Source organism: Rhinopithecus roxellana, chromosome 4, assembly GCF_007565055.1.
Source record: "Rhinopithecus roxellana isolate Shanxi Qingling chromosome 4, ASM756505v1, whole genome shotgun sequence".
NCBI classification, from domain to species: domain Eukaryota; kingdom Metazoa; phylum Chordata; class Mammalia; order Primates; family Cercopithecidae; genus Rhinopithecus; species Rhinopithecus roxellana.
This window is the reverse complement of record NC_044552.1, coordinates 50277056-50291827: the sequence shown is the minus strand read 5'-3', so window position 1 is coordinate 50291827 and position 14772 is coordinate 50277056. Positions and strand designations below refer to the sequence as shown.

General features: G+C 39.0%; 1 protein-coding gene across 1 annotated transcript in view; it reads left to right on the top strand.

The window, feature by feature from the left end:
• Positions 1-14772, top strand: part of LRRC1 (leucine rich repeat containing 1) — a 129658-nt gene that overhangs the window by 73724 nt on the left and 41162 nt on the right. The window contains exons 3-4 of the mRNA XM_010363938.2: positions 9693-9771; positions 14111-14200. Coding sequence (XP_010362240.1) covers positions 9693-9771; positions 14111-14200 — 169 coding nt within the window. The remainder of the gene's footprint in view (positions 1-9692; positions 9772-14110; positions 14201-14772) is intronic.

Genomic DNA, 14772 nt, shown 5'->3' with positions numbered 1-14772 from the left:
TAAGGAAATTGAGGCACAGACAAGTAGTTTACCCAGGGGCACAAACCTAATAAGTGCAGAAAACTGGTGCAGATATTGCTGTTATGGCTGTTCAGATTTGATGGAGGACAAATTGAATACAGAGAGAGACCATTTAAGAAGCTATTGTCATCATCTGGTAGATTGGGGCCTGAACTAGGTTGATAATAATAGGAAGGGACAGAAGATGGAGAGGAAAAATAATCAGAGAATACCAAAAGGATTTGGAAATTGGATGTGAGTGTCAAAGAGGGAGATGGTGGGGTGTGGGGGAAATATTCAAATTACAATTTTTAATGGGGTATTGTGGTCAGGCTAGACCTCATTGAGAAGATTTTTTTTTTTCTTCATACATTTAGTTTTAAACCTCACATTTGTCCCCAGCAGAACATTTGGGAATCAGTTAAAAGTGATTTCAGGTGGGAATAACCTGCAAGCTGTATAGTATCTCTTGTAAGAGATCTGGCACTAAGCAGTTTTCTTAGTGGTAAAATAGAGATACTATATATCACATGAAAGAACAATGTTCTCATACAGTCTTTGTTGCATCTCTTTTCTTGTCCATTCCTTCAGGACCTATGGACTGCTTACAATATACTTAATACTGTGTGGGCTCTGGAGAAACTGCAACTGACGAGGCCAACATGGTCTCTCTTCCCCGGGGACCTTAGAGTTTAGTAAGGGAGATTTACCATCATCAAACAATTAGTTAATTAAAACTGTAACAGATCTTACAAACGTGAAACCCAAGGAACTTGAGAACTGGAGAACCCAATCTAATCTTGGAGTTCAAGGAAAGTGCCCCTGAGGATTTGACATGTTAGCTGAATGTTTCAGGGTAAGCAACTTGCTTAAAGCAAACCAGCAATCAAGACCCTTTAACCCACACTATTGCCTTTCTTGTCTAAACTTTTTATTTTATAGGCAAATATATTCAAAGGGTCAAGTTAGGAACATGCATGTGATGGAAAGAAGTGGTGTTGGGAGTCAGGAGACTTGCGTTCTGTTCTATCTGCTACTTTATGCATACAAGCAGTTTAGCCTGGAGAGAGAATTCACCTTCCTATAAACCAGACTTCTAGATCAGCTGTGTCTGGGCTTAGTCCAGCTGTGTTTTCTGGCAGTTGTTTTTATTATCCCCTGATCCCTGATTTCTGGACCAGCTAAACCAGATTTTCTTACAGCCACCATTCATGTGATTTCTCGGTTGGCCCATCTTCTCAGGTCTCAGTGATGCTTCTGTTACTCTGAGCAATATTGAAGCCTTCTACCTACCTAACAGACATACCTTTCATCTTTACCCTCTGCTTCTTTGATTTTTATTTTTCGTTGATAGAGTAGTAAGCCACACTGTAAAATTTATATTTTAATGTGTGGCTTCATCCTCTTCCTCTGTACTTGTGAGACACCTCTTTTCAAATTTTTCTTTCTCAGTGCTGTAATTTATTAGGAGGTGTCTTTTTTAGTTTTATCTTTAATTGACACATAATTGTACATATTTATGAAGTGCAGTGTGGTGTTTTGATACTTTTATTCAATGCATATTGATCAAATCAGGGTAGTTAGCATATGTGTGACCTCAACATTTATAATTTCTTTGTGGTGAGATTGTTCAAAATCTTCTCTTTTAGTTATTTTGAATTTAATATATTATTGTTTATTCTAGTTACCATGCATACTGTGGAATGGAACCCTAGAACTTATTCCTCTTATCTTACTGTAACTTTGTACCTGTTAGCCTTTTTCCCATCCCCTTCACCACACTACCCTTCCCAGGCTCTCTTAATCACTATTCAACTTGCTACTTCTATGAGATCAACTTCTTTAGATTACACATATGAGTGAGATTATGTGATATTTGTCTTTCTGAGTCCGACTTATTTCACTTAAATAATGTCCTCCAGGCTTATCTATGTTGTCTCAAATGGCATGATTTCATTCTTTTTTATGGCTGAATAGTACATTGTGTGAAATATACACATTTTCTTTATCCATTCGTCTGTTGAGGGACACGTAAGTTGATTCCATATCTTGACTCTTGTGAATAATGCTGTGATAAACATGGGAGTGCAGATATATCTTCGATATGCTGATTTCATATCCTTGAGATATGTGTCTGGTAGTGGGATTGCTGGATCATATGGTAGTTCCATTTTGAATTTTTTGAGGAACCGCCATAGTTTTTCATAATGGCTGTACTCATTTACATTACCATCAACAGTGTGTAAGAGTTCTCTTTTCTCTGCATCCTTGCCAGTATTTGTTATTTTTTGTCTTTTTGATAATAGCTATAATAACTGGGGTGAGATGATATCTCATTGTGGTTTTGATTTGCATTTCCCTTGTGATTGGTAATGCTGGGCATTTTTTTCTTGTACTTGTTAGCCATTTGTATGTCTTCTTTTGAGAAATGTCATTCAGATCAGATCTTATGCCCATTTTTAAAAATCGAATTTTTCTTTTTTGCTATTGAGTTTTTTCTGTATTCTGGATATTAACAATCCCTTGTCAGATGCCTAGTGTGCAAATATTTTCTGTCATTCCGTAGGTTGTCTCTTCATTCTGTTGAGTCTTTTCTTGGCTGTGAAGAAGCTTTTTAGTTTGATAAAATCCCCTCTGTCTGTTTGTTTTGTTTTGTTTTTTGAGACAGAGTTTCACTCTTCTTGCCCAGGCTGGGGTGCAGTGTCGTGATCTTGGCTTACTGCAACCTCTGCCTCCCAGGTTCAAGCGATTCTCCCGACTCAACCTCCTGACTAGCTGGGATTACAAGCACGCGCCACCATGCCCAGCTAATTTTTGTATTCTTAGTGGAGACGGGGTTTCGCCATGTTAGCCAGGCTGGTCTCGAACTCCTGACCTCAGGTGATCTGCCGCCTTGGCTTGCTGAAGTGCTGGGATTACAAGTATGAGCTACCGCGCCTGGCCTGTTTTTTGCTTTTGTTGAATGTGCTTTTGAGGACTTGTCCAAAGAAATCCTTGCCCAGACCAATGCCGTGAAGCGTTCCTCTTGTTTTCCTTTGGTAGTTGCATAGTTTCAGGTCTTACATTTAAGGCTTTAACCCATTTTGAGTCAATTTTTATATATGGTGAGGAATAGGGAATCTTGTTTCATTCTTCTGCATGTGGATATCCGGATTTTCCAGCACACTCAATGTGTGTTTTTGGCACCTTTGTCAAAAATCAGTTGGCGGTAAATGAGTGGATTTATTTCTCTCTCTTTTTTTTTTTAATTTTTAATTTCCATAGGTTTTTGGGGAACAGGTGGTATTTGGTTACATGAGTAAGTTCTTTAGTGGTGATTTGTGAGATTTTGGTTCAACCATCAACCAAGCAGTATACACTGAACCCAATTTGTAGTGGGTGGATTTATTTCTGGGTTCTCTATTTCATTGGTCAATGTGTCAGTTTCTCTGCTAGTACCATACTGTTTTGGTTACTATTGCTTTGTAGTATAGTAATTCACATTCTCACCAACAGTGTGTAAGAATTTCCTTTTCTTTGCATCCTTTTGAAGTCAGGTAGTATGTTGCTTCCAGCTTTGTTCTTTTTCTTTAGCATTACTTTGGCTTTTTGGGGTCTTTTGTAGTTCTGTAAGAATTAGAGGATTGTTTTTTCTATTTCTATGAAGAATATCAATGGTATTTTGATAGCAATTGCATTGAATCTATAGATTGCTTTGGGTAGTATGGACACTTTTAACAATTTTTTTCTTTTTCCTTTTTTTTTTGGAGACAGTCTTGCTCTGTCACCCAAGCTGGAGTTCAGTGGTGTGTTCTTGGATCACTGCAACCTTGGCCTCCCAGGTTCAAGGAATTCTCTTGCCTCAGCCTCCAGAGTAGGTAGGATTATAGGCATGTGCCACTGCTCCTGGCTAATTTTTGTATTTTTAGTAGAGATGGAGTTTCACCATGTTGGTCAGTCTGGTCTCGAACTCCTGACCTCAAGTGATCTGCCTGCTTCGACCTCCCAAGGTGCTGGGATTGCAGGCATGAGACACCATGCCTGGCCACAATGTTAATTCTTCTAACCCATAAATACAGTATATCTTTCCATTTATTTGTATCCTCTTCAATTTTTTTCATCAGTGTTTTATAGTTTTCATTGAAGAGATTTTTTACCTATTTGGTTAAATTTATTCCTGGGTATTTTATTTTTTGTAGCTATTATAAACGGGGTTGATTTTTAAAAATTTCTTATTTAGGTAGTTCACAATTGGTGTATGGAAATGCTACTGATTTTTCCATGTTGATTTTGTATCCTGCAACTTTATTTTATTTACTAATTCTCACAGGTTTTTTATGGAGTCTTTAGGGTTTTCTATATGTAAAATTATGTCATCTGCAAACAAGGACAATTTAGCTTCTGCTTTTCCAGTTTGGATGCCCTTTATTCCTTTCTCTTGCCTAATCTCTCTGGGCAGGACTTTCAGTTAGGCGAGAGTAGATATTCTTGTCTTGTCTATATCTTAGAAAAAAAGCTTTTAGCTTTTCTTCATTTCATATGATGTTCATTGTGTATTTGTCATATGTGGCCTTTATTGTGCTGAGATAACGAGGCACCTCTTTTCTCAGCCTTATAGACTGCTCCTCAGAACCAAAAATAACGACAACAAGAGAGACTATCATGGAGTATTCAGACTGACCAGCGCTTTTCAGATCATGGCAAGCCAATGGCATGGCGTGGCCTCACTTGCCTGAACAGTGATGCTCATCCTGTAATGAATTTGCTTGTTTATTCTTAAGCATGGCAGTGCCATGACTTGAACATGGGAGGGCCAGCACTCAGTGAAATAGACGGGTAGTGATGGGTGAGTCACTTCGTCTCTCTGAGCCTTAGTGTCCATTCTGTATAATGAAAGTTAAAATAGTTTATTTTGAGGAGATTAAATAAGATAATGTATATAAAAGGGCTACAGCTGAATCTGTACTAAGGGTCCACAAATGTTCGTGAGTTTTAAAAATCGATTCCAGATTAAACTATAGATTCAACAGCTATATATATATATATATATATATATATATATATAACAAACACTATGGTCCTACTTTCACAAATAAGCTATTATATTTATGCTATTACTTTCATAAATAAGCGATTATATTTATATAAACTAGGACCATAATGTTTGTTTTTCACTACCTCATTTGACCATGCAAGGCAGAAAATAGTGTGAGGAAAATGTCAGCATAGATCCAGATGTTTTATGCTTTTAAATTTGAACTAAAATCTTTCATGGAGCATCTGATTCCTGTGAGACTGTTGGAGTGAGACATCCATTTTCCCTTTAATTCTCCCTTTTCCCTGCCACCCACAATTTAGAAATGTTAAGTATGTTTTGGCTCAGATTGCATTAGTCAGACTGGTGGAAGAAACAGCAAGAACCAGGAGAAATCTTTCTATTTTAGACCTTCTCAATGTTAATACGTCCAAAATAAATGAATTTTTGAAGTTAAATGCTACAGACTAACCTTTTAAAGGCCCAAAAGCTATAATCTCAAGTTTTGTGTCAAGAAAGGAATTTAAAATAACAACTTTGGTCATTTAAAAATCACAATATTTAAAGGCCAGTAAATATGGGGGAAAATATTCAGCTGCATTAGTAATAAAAAGAATATAAAATAAAATGTTGCCATACTATTTTAGCAATACAATTGGCATTTTTTTTTAATGTAACAGAAAGAAAAGAGGAGGAGAGATGTTGAATAGGGCATCTCGTACAGGCTGATGAAAGTATAAGTAGGCATAAGTTGCTCCTCGCAAAAGCAATTTAACAATATTTTTCAAGCGCTGTAGAGATGTTAATGCCTTTGACACAGTAATTCTACTTCTGGGAGCATAGCCTAAGGAAATAATCAGGAATGCACATAAATATAACATCAGGAACTTTGAAACAACCTAAATGCCCAACAGTGGAGGATTGATTAAATGAAGTATGAAAATATATACAATGTGCTTTTCTGCCATTAAGAACAGCAAACTACTTGGAAAAACGATAGGAGAAAAAAGCTTGTAAAGTAATGTGAAGTGCAAAAAACAAATTATCATGAACTTAGTATTGTGAAATATAATCTGTTTATACACATATTCTGTGTGTGTGTATATGTGTGTACACACATGTGTGTGTGTGATAAGTTAAAAAAAAATCACAATAAAAGATTACCTCTAGGTGATGAGAGTGTTGGTGGTGTTTATTTTCTTCTTTGTGTATTTTCCAAATACTTATGTTTATAATCAGAAAAAAATTCATAATTTAAAAGTATATTACTTTAGAATACCTGGTACTGATACCACCACATGAAAACATAAGGAAAAAAAAGTCTAATGGTAATTACAACAGAATGCCATCAGTGCTTTTGATAGAGTGGTGGGACTTGGTGGTGGTAGTAGTGGTTTATTTTATTTTATTATTTAATTGATCTGTTAAATAATTGTACATATGTATGGGTACATAGTGATGCTTTGATACATATAGTGTATTGTGATCAGACCAGGGTAATTAACATACTCGTCTAAAGCATTTATCATTTCTTCGTGTTAGGAACTTTCAATATCCTCCTTTCACCCATTTGAAACTATATATTATTGTTAACTGTAGTCATCTTATAGTGCTGTACAACAGCAGTTCTCAACTTTTTTGGCACCACGGACTGGTTTTGTGGAAGACAGGTGTATTAGTCCATTTTTACACTGCTGATAAAGAGATATCTGAGACTGGGCAATTTAAAACAGAAAGAGTTTTAATTTGACTCACAGTTCCATCTGACTAGGGAGGCCTCACAATCATGGTAAAAGACAAGGAGGAGCAAGTCACATCTTATGTGGATGGTGGCAGACAAAGAGAGCTTGTGCAGGGAAACTCCCCCTTATAATAACTATCAGATCTTGTGAGACTTACTCACTGTCATGAGAACAGCTCGGAACGACCTTCCTCCATAATTCAGTTACCTCCTACCGGATCCCTGCCACAACATATAGGAATTCAAGATGAGATTTGGGAGGGGACATAGCCAAACCATATCATTCTGCCTCTGGCCCCTCCCAAATCTCATGTCCTCCCATTTCAAAACCAGTCATGCCTTCCCAACAGTCCCCTAAACTCTTAACTCATTTCAGCATTAACTCAAAAGTCCACAGTCCAAATCTCATCCAAGACAAGGCAAGTCCTTTCCATCTATGAGCCTGTAAAATCAAAAGCAAATTAGTTACTTCCTAGATACAATGGGAGTACAGGCATTGAATAAATACATCCATTCCAAATGGAAGACATTAACCAAAACAAAGGAGCTACAGGCCCCATACAAGTCCGAAATCCAGCAGGGCAGTCAAATCTTAAAGCTCCAAAATGATCTCCTTTGACTCCGTGTCTCACATCCAGGTCATGCTGATGCAAGAGGTGTGTTCCCATGGTCTTGGACCTCTTTGCCCCTGTGGCTTTGCAGGGTATAGCCCCTCACTTGGCTGCTTTCATGGGCTGGCCTTGACTGTCTGGTGGCTTGTCCAGGTGCATGGTGCAAGCTGTCGGTGGATCTACCATTCTGGGGTCTGGAGAATGATGGCCCTCTTCTCGCAGTTCCAGTAGGCACTGCCCCAGGAGGGACTCTGTGTGGGGGCTCCAACCCCACATTTCCTTTCTGCACTGCCCTAGCAGAGGTTTCCCATGAGGGCCTTGGCCCTGCAGCAAACTTTTTTCTGGGCATCCAGGCATTTCCATACATCTTCTGAAATCTAGGCAGAGGTTCCCAGACCTCAATTCTTGACTTCTGTGCACCTGCAGGCTCAACACTACATGGAAGCTGCCAAGGTTTGGGGTTTCCACCCTCTGAAGCAACAGCCCAAGCTATACTTTGGCCCCTTTTGGTCAGAGCTAGAGTGGCTGGGATGCAGGGTACCAGGTCTCTAGACTGCACACAGCATGGGGACCCTGGACCAGGCCTAGGATACAATTTTCTCCTAGGCCTCTGGGCCTGTGATTGGAGGGGCTGCCATAAAGACCTTTGACATGCCCTGGAGACATTTTCATCATTGTCTTGGGGATTAACATTCAGCTTCTCCTTACTTATGCAAGTTTCTTCAGCCAACTTGAATTTCTCCTCAGAAAATGTTTTTTTTTTTTTCTGTCACATTGTCAGCCTGTAAATTTCCCAAACTTCTATGCTCTGCTTCCCTTACAAACTGAATGCCTTTAACAGCACCCAAGTCAACTCTTGAATGTTTTGCTGCTTAGAAATTTATTCCACCAGATACCTAAATCATCTCTCTCAAATTCAAAGTTCCACAAATCTCTAGGGTGGGGCAAAATGCTGCCAGTCTCTTTGCTAAAACATAACAAGTCACCTTTGCTCCAGTTCCCAACAAGTTCCTCATCTCCCACCTCTGCCTGGACTTGATTGTCCATATTGCTATCAGGCTTTTGGTCAAAGCCCTTCAACAAATCTCTAGGAAGTTCCAAACTTTCCCACATTTTCCTGTCTTCTGAGCCCTCCAGACAGCTCCAGCCCTCCGCCTGTGAACCAGTTCCAAAGTCGCTTCCACATTTTTGGGTATCTTTTCAGCAGCACCCCACTCTACTGGTACTAATTTAGTCTATTAGTCTGTTTTCATGCTGCTGATAAAGACATACCTGAGACTGGGCAATTTACAAAAGAAAGAGATTTAATTGGACTTACAGTTCCATGTGGCTAGGGAGGCCTCACAATCATGGTGGAAGGCAAGGAGGAGCAAGTCACATCTTACGTTGATGACGGCAGGCAAAGAGAGCTTGTGCAGGAAAACTCCCCCTTATAATAACCATCAGATCTCATGAGACTTACTCACTATCATGAGAACAGCACGGCAAGGACCTGCCCCCATGATTCAATTACCTCCTACCGGGTCCCTCCCACAACACATGGGAATTCAAGATGAGATTTGGGTGGGGACACAACCAAATCATATGAGCAGTGTTTCCATAGACCAGTGTGGGAAATGGTTCTGGGACAAATCAAGCTCATTACATTTACTGTGCACTTTATTTCTATTATTATTACATTGTAATATATAATGAAATAATTATGCAACTCACCATAAGGTAGATTCAATGGGAGACCTGAGCTTGTTTTCCTGCAACTGGACAGTCCCATCTGGGGTTGATGGGAAACAGATCAGATCATCAGGCATTAGATTCTCATAAGGAGCACACAACCTAGATCCCTTGCATCGGCAGTTGACAATAGGGCTCATGCTCTTATGAGAATCTAATGTGGGCACTGACCTGACAGGAAGTGGAGCTCAGGCAGTAATGCAAGTGATGGGGACTGGCTATAAATATGGATGAAGCTTCACTCACCTGCCCACCACTCACCTCCTGCTGTGCATCCCAGTTCCTCACAGATACTGGTTCGTAGCTCAGGGGTTGGGGATCCCTGCCATAGAACACTAGAACTTATTCCTCCTATAGCTATAATTTTGTTAGAGATTTGATGTTTTTAATGTTTTTCTTTGATGTGCTTCTGTTAAGAATATATCTTATCTTAGAAAAGCAAATATAAATGTATTAAAATACTTTATAAATCTAGGTCATGTTTGAATGGAGGTAGGCATTTCCAGCTGTTCTCTTGTGAGTGTGATCTATCTTGAGAATGATGAAAACTGTTAATAATGGTGGCAAATTATAGACATTTTCTCTACTCCTGCAGAGATTCCTGAAATTCCAGAAAGCATTTCATTCTGTAAAGCACTGCAGGTAGCTGACTTCAGCGGAAACCCACTGACTAGGTAAGCTTTCTGCTTAGTTTTCTACCTATAGTAGTAAGGATATCTTTTTTGAGAGCCAAGCAAAGAACACAGTCAGGTTAACCATCTTGGAGGTACCTAGATGGCTCACTATCTTTATCACAGATGGTTGACTTTCACAGATACTTCTTTATAAATAGCCCTGTACAATGAAAGGCACACTATTCTATTAGAATCCTCAAAGGATGTTGTAGGGATAAGGTGCAGCACAGCGAAGTGTACAAAACAGGAGGAGGAGTGCATTTCTGAAGCAATGTGAAGAGTTGTAGTAGTTTATAAACCCCCATTGATCTGTCTTGTGGGATAAGGCAGGTTTCTAAACTCCCAGAGAGCTTACACCAGAGTTTTCCAAGGAGAAATCATATTACAGTTATTTTTTTGTAGTCCAGTAATGAATCATGTTTACTCTCTTTTTTTTTTTTTTTTTTTTGAGATGGAGTCTCACCCGGTCACCCAGGCTGGAGTGCAGTGGCACGATCTCGGCTCACTGCATCCTCCACCTCCTGGGTTCAAGTGATTCTCCTGCCTCGGCCTCCTGAGTAGCTGGGACTATAGGCGTGCACCACCACGCCCGGCTAATTTTTGTATTTTTAGTAGAGACGGGGTTTCACCATATTGGCCAGGATGATCTCAATCTCCTGACCTCCTGATCCACCCACCTCAGCCTTCCAAAGTGCTGGGATTACAGGCCCGAGTCACCTCGCCCGGCCATACTATCTTTTACTGTCTTAACTTTCCTCTAACTCTCCATTAAAAACAAACGAACATCAACAACAAGAAAAACAAAAACCTCCTATGAACATCATTATTTCTTTAACAATAGCTGTGGGGATTTCTTTGTTTTGGTTTTGGTTTTGGTTTTCCTTCAAATAAAGCTACTGTGTCAGTTTTACTACTTATTCCAGCTTTACCCTTCCTGGTATGACACAGTCTGTTACCCAGGCGTGGCTGAGTGTCATTGCTGTGAGCTGTTCCTTATGGCTCCTGGCTTAGTTATGAGTCCACTGACCACTGGCTTCCAGGCATCTTGTTAGTAGGATACCTGAATTGTGCCCGCGTGGCAATGCAGAGATAGCCCTTGGGCATCTGTTTTAGATGTCTCTTTGGGCCAGGTGGGTCCATTTATAAGATTTCTTAAGAATCTGAAAGGAACCTCAGAAGAAATGCACTCTTCCCTTCCTTTCTTTTCTGTCTTTTTTCTTTTGATCTAGGAAAATTAAGATTAAACTAAAATTTCTGAGTCATCTCACCCACTTCAAAATTGCTTGGGACTTCTTGGGTATGGAATGCTGGAGAATGCGCTATTTAGTTTTATTTTTCCAATACCTTCTTATTGCCAATAAAGAAATGTGTTTTCTTTTTAAAACTTTTTCTGATTGTCCTCCTTTGAATTATAGTGATTAAGTTACATGTAACATTTATTACTGAAAAATAGTAATCTAGTAAGTTATACCCTAATAGCTTTCTTACTTATCACTGTCCCTCCAACCTTATCCTCTTTCCTCACCATCTTCCATTCAGCTGTCTCTTAAAACCTTTCTATAACTCCCATCTCTATAAGATATAGTCAGAGCTCCTCCCTGTGCTATGTGAGCCTCTTCTTGCCCCTCCATCTGACCCTGGTCTGTCTCTCCATCTTCATTGACTTCAGTTGCCTGTGCTGAACATCAGTCTCTGCTGTAATATAAAGTGCTTCTAGTTAGTTCATTTCATGCCTCTGTTTTCTTGACAGTACCGACCCTGTCACCTTCCTTAAGATGCAGTTTGAACATCATACACGTTTTCGGGCCCCTTCTCTGGGCTCCCGTAATGCTCTCTGTGTACTTTTTCTATAACACTTGAAGTTTACCCTTAAGTTATTTCTCTGACCAAGACTCCTTGACCAACCTGAGGAAGTTACTTGTATTCCTGGAATGGAGTAAGTGCTCAATAAATGTTTGTTGAACTGGACTAAGCTGAAGGCAGCTTACAGGATTTGGCAAGCTGGGAAATACTCATTATGTTGCTGTTGGGTTTTTTTTAACCATTCAGTTGCTTCTTCCTTTTTTCTATTTTTTTTTGATTTTCATTTTCTGATGTCTGCTGACATTTGACTTTACTTTTATTTCAGTTCTCTCTCAACTGGAACACACCTAGATTGTGTGAGGCTTTACTGCTTTGCTTGTTTTAATTCTGGCTTTCTATTTGGCAGGTTTCTTAAGGTAAAGCCATTTTAATTTGGCAGGTGTGCTTTTTTTTAAGAATTAAGATGATATCTGTGAGTTGAAGGGACCTTAAAAATGATTTAGTTTGGCTTATATTATGGCTCAAGAAACTGAGGCACATGTAGGTTAAATTACCTTTCAAGATCATACAGCTAATGAGTGGGAAGCTCGGACTGCAGTTCATTTCTCCTAACCTTGGGGCTGTACTTCAATCACACCTGTACTAGTTTAGCTCTTGTGTTAATAGCCAGTAAAAAAGCACCTATTTAAATCAGCCATTTAAAACTATATTTTTCTTGTGTTTAAGAACATCTTAGCTAGTTTTTAAATTATAAAATGATATATACTTTCTGGTAAAAACTCAGGCAGAACAGATAAGTTGCACCTTTTGAATTATAAGTAAAAATCGTACCTCTGTTAACGGTTCCTCAGAACAAATTCTAGTTATTATAAATATTCCAGTTAATACCCTGACCTTGTGGGTCTGGATTTGGTTTTGAAGTTTGGAATTAACCTATATTAAATATCAAACGTAATGTTACGTAGGCCTTTTTTTTTTTTTTTTTTTTTTTTTTTTTTGAGACGGAGTCTTGCTCTGTCGCCCAGGCTGGAGTGCAGTGGCCGGATCTCAGCTCACTGCAAGCTCCGCCTCCCGGGTTGATGCCATTCTCCTGCCTCAGCCTCCCGAGTAGCTGGGACTACAGGCACCCGCCACCTCGCCCGGCTAGTATTTTGTATTTTTAGTAGAGACGGGGTTTCACCATGTTAGCCAGGATGGTCTCAATCTCCTGACCTCGTGATCCGCCCGTCTCGGCCTCCCAAAGTGCTGGGATTACAGGCTTGAGCCACCGCGCCCGGCCCGTAGGCCTTTTTTAAAAGGAACCTGGAAAGATAAAAATGAAAGATTCTAATCTAGAGACCATCACTAAAGCCAGAAATCTCTCCCTCACTGAGAAAAAGTGATACTTATATGTTCTGTTGTCTTTATTAGCAGTTTTATGTTTAATAACCTTCAGCATTTTAAATGCAATGAGATCCTTTGTCTTTAGTTAGGTTTTCCCTTCCCTCCCTCAATATGGTAACCATAGAAATATTGAAACTAAACTTTCTTTGTAAATTTTAAATAATGATTTTATTTTGAAGCCTTGTTATTCTGTAGAGTTTAAGGAACATATAAAAAATATCCCTTTGTGTAGAACATAGTAAAACATAAAATTATTTCAAGTGGTTGGTAACTTAAATAGAACTAAAAGAAAAATGTTAAGAAAGTAGCAATTGTCAGGGTGATTCATGCCTGTAATCCCAGCACTTTGGGAGGCCGAGGTGGGTGGATCAGGTCAGGAGTTTGAGACCAGCCTGATCAACATGGTGAAACCCCCGTCTCTGCTTAAAAATCCAAAAATTAGGCAGGCGTGGTGGCACGTGCCTGTAATCCCAGCTACTCAGGAAGCTAAGGCAGGAGACTAACTTGAACCCGGAAAGTGGAGGTTGTAGTGAGTTGAGATTGTGCCACTGCACTCCAGCCTGGGCAACAGAGTGAGACTCCGTCTAAAAAAAGAAAAAAAAAAGGAAAGTAGCAATTGTCTGTCTGTCAGCGGATCAATAAGTACTCGGTAGCTTTCCCCTAGGTACTATAAACTACAGGAAGAAAAACTATGCAGTAGCTGTCCTGTGTTTTATTATAATCTCATGGACTGATGAAATTTTCTCTTCAGTTTCTGCTAATTAATAAAGTATTTTTACTCTTAGGCACTTTTAGCTGCAGCAATAATTCATCATTTTCTTTCATAAAGTATTCAGTAGTCTCAACATTTTCTTTTGCCTTTGTTCTTAGAGCTTGCGATTCTTTCTACTTTAATTATTTCTAGATCACCATAACAATAAGTATTTATCATGCCCCTGTACATCTATTATGTATATGAAGTCTTTATTTTTTCCTTACAAGTGTCCTATTTATAGGAAGACAAGGCAAACATGCCATATATAATGTCATTTTTAGGAGGTTATTTCAATTAGCACATAGAATAAATCATTATATTTATGCTTGGTATACACTATACATGAACTTTTCTTTTTTAATTTATAGCATTTTTGTTTGTTTGTTTGTTTTGTTTTAGGTTGCCAGAAAGCTTTCCTGAATTACAGAATTTAACATGTCTTTCTGTAAATGACATCTCACTGCAGTCTCTACCTGAAAATATTGGCAAGTAAGTTTTTTTGTGAAGTTTGGGTGAATCGGGGTGAAAGGGGGTTTATATCATCAGCTCTAGCCTCCTTTCCTTTTAAAGCTCCTATTTGTCTACTCAGAAAGCCATTTACTCATTCTTTAATGTGACCTTCAAGAAAGATTATAGCCAGCCTCCTATGTTTTTGCATCTAATTGTCCCTAAATTTTATTGGTTAAAAAGGGTGCTGCTACTTGTTACTAGTAAAAATCCTAAATTGTTTGGAAGTGCTCTTTAAACTGATGTATGGCAAAGTAGTTAATTTAAGCCAAGTACTATGTGTCATGTAGGTGGTCAGTAAATACTGGTAGAAACAACCACTCAGTAAGTTTAAACCATGCTGGAGAGCCAACAAACAACTCCATTGAAAACGTAAAGTATGTGCCCCTAAAGAACAGCTACGTCTGACAGTATTTGTGAACTGTGGATCCAAGAATAGGGAATGAGAATGGTGTATTTGGAGAGTGGGAGTGGAATTGGGAGAGGAAAGGAATGATATGGGCATATTCCACATTGCCGGCTTAGAGGTTGTGGAGAACCTAGTCATGGCAAGA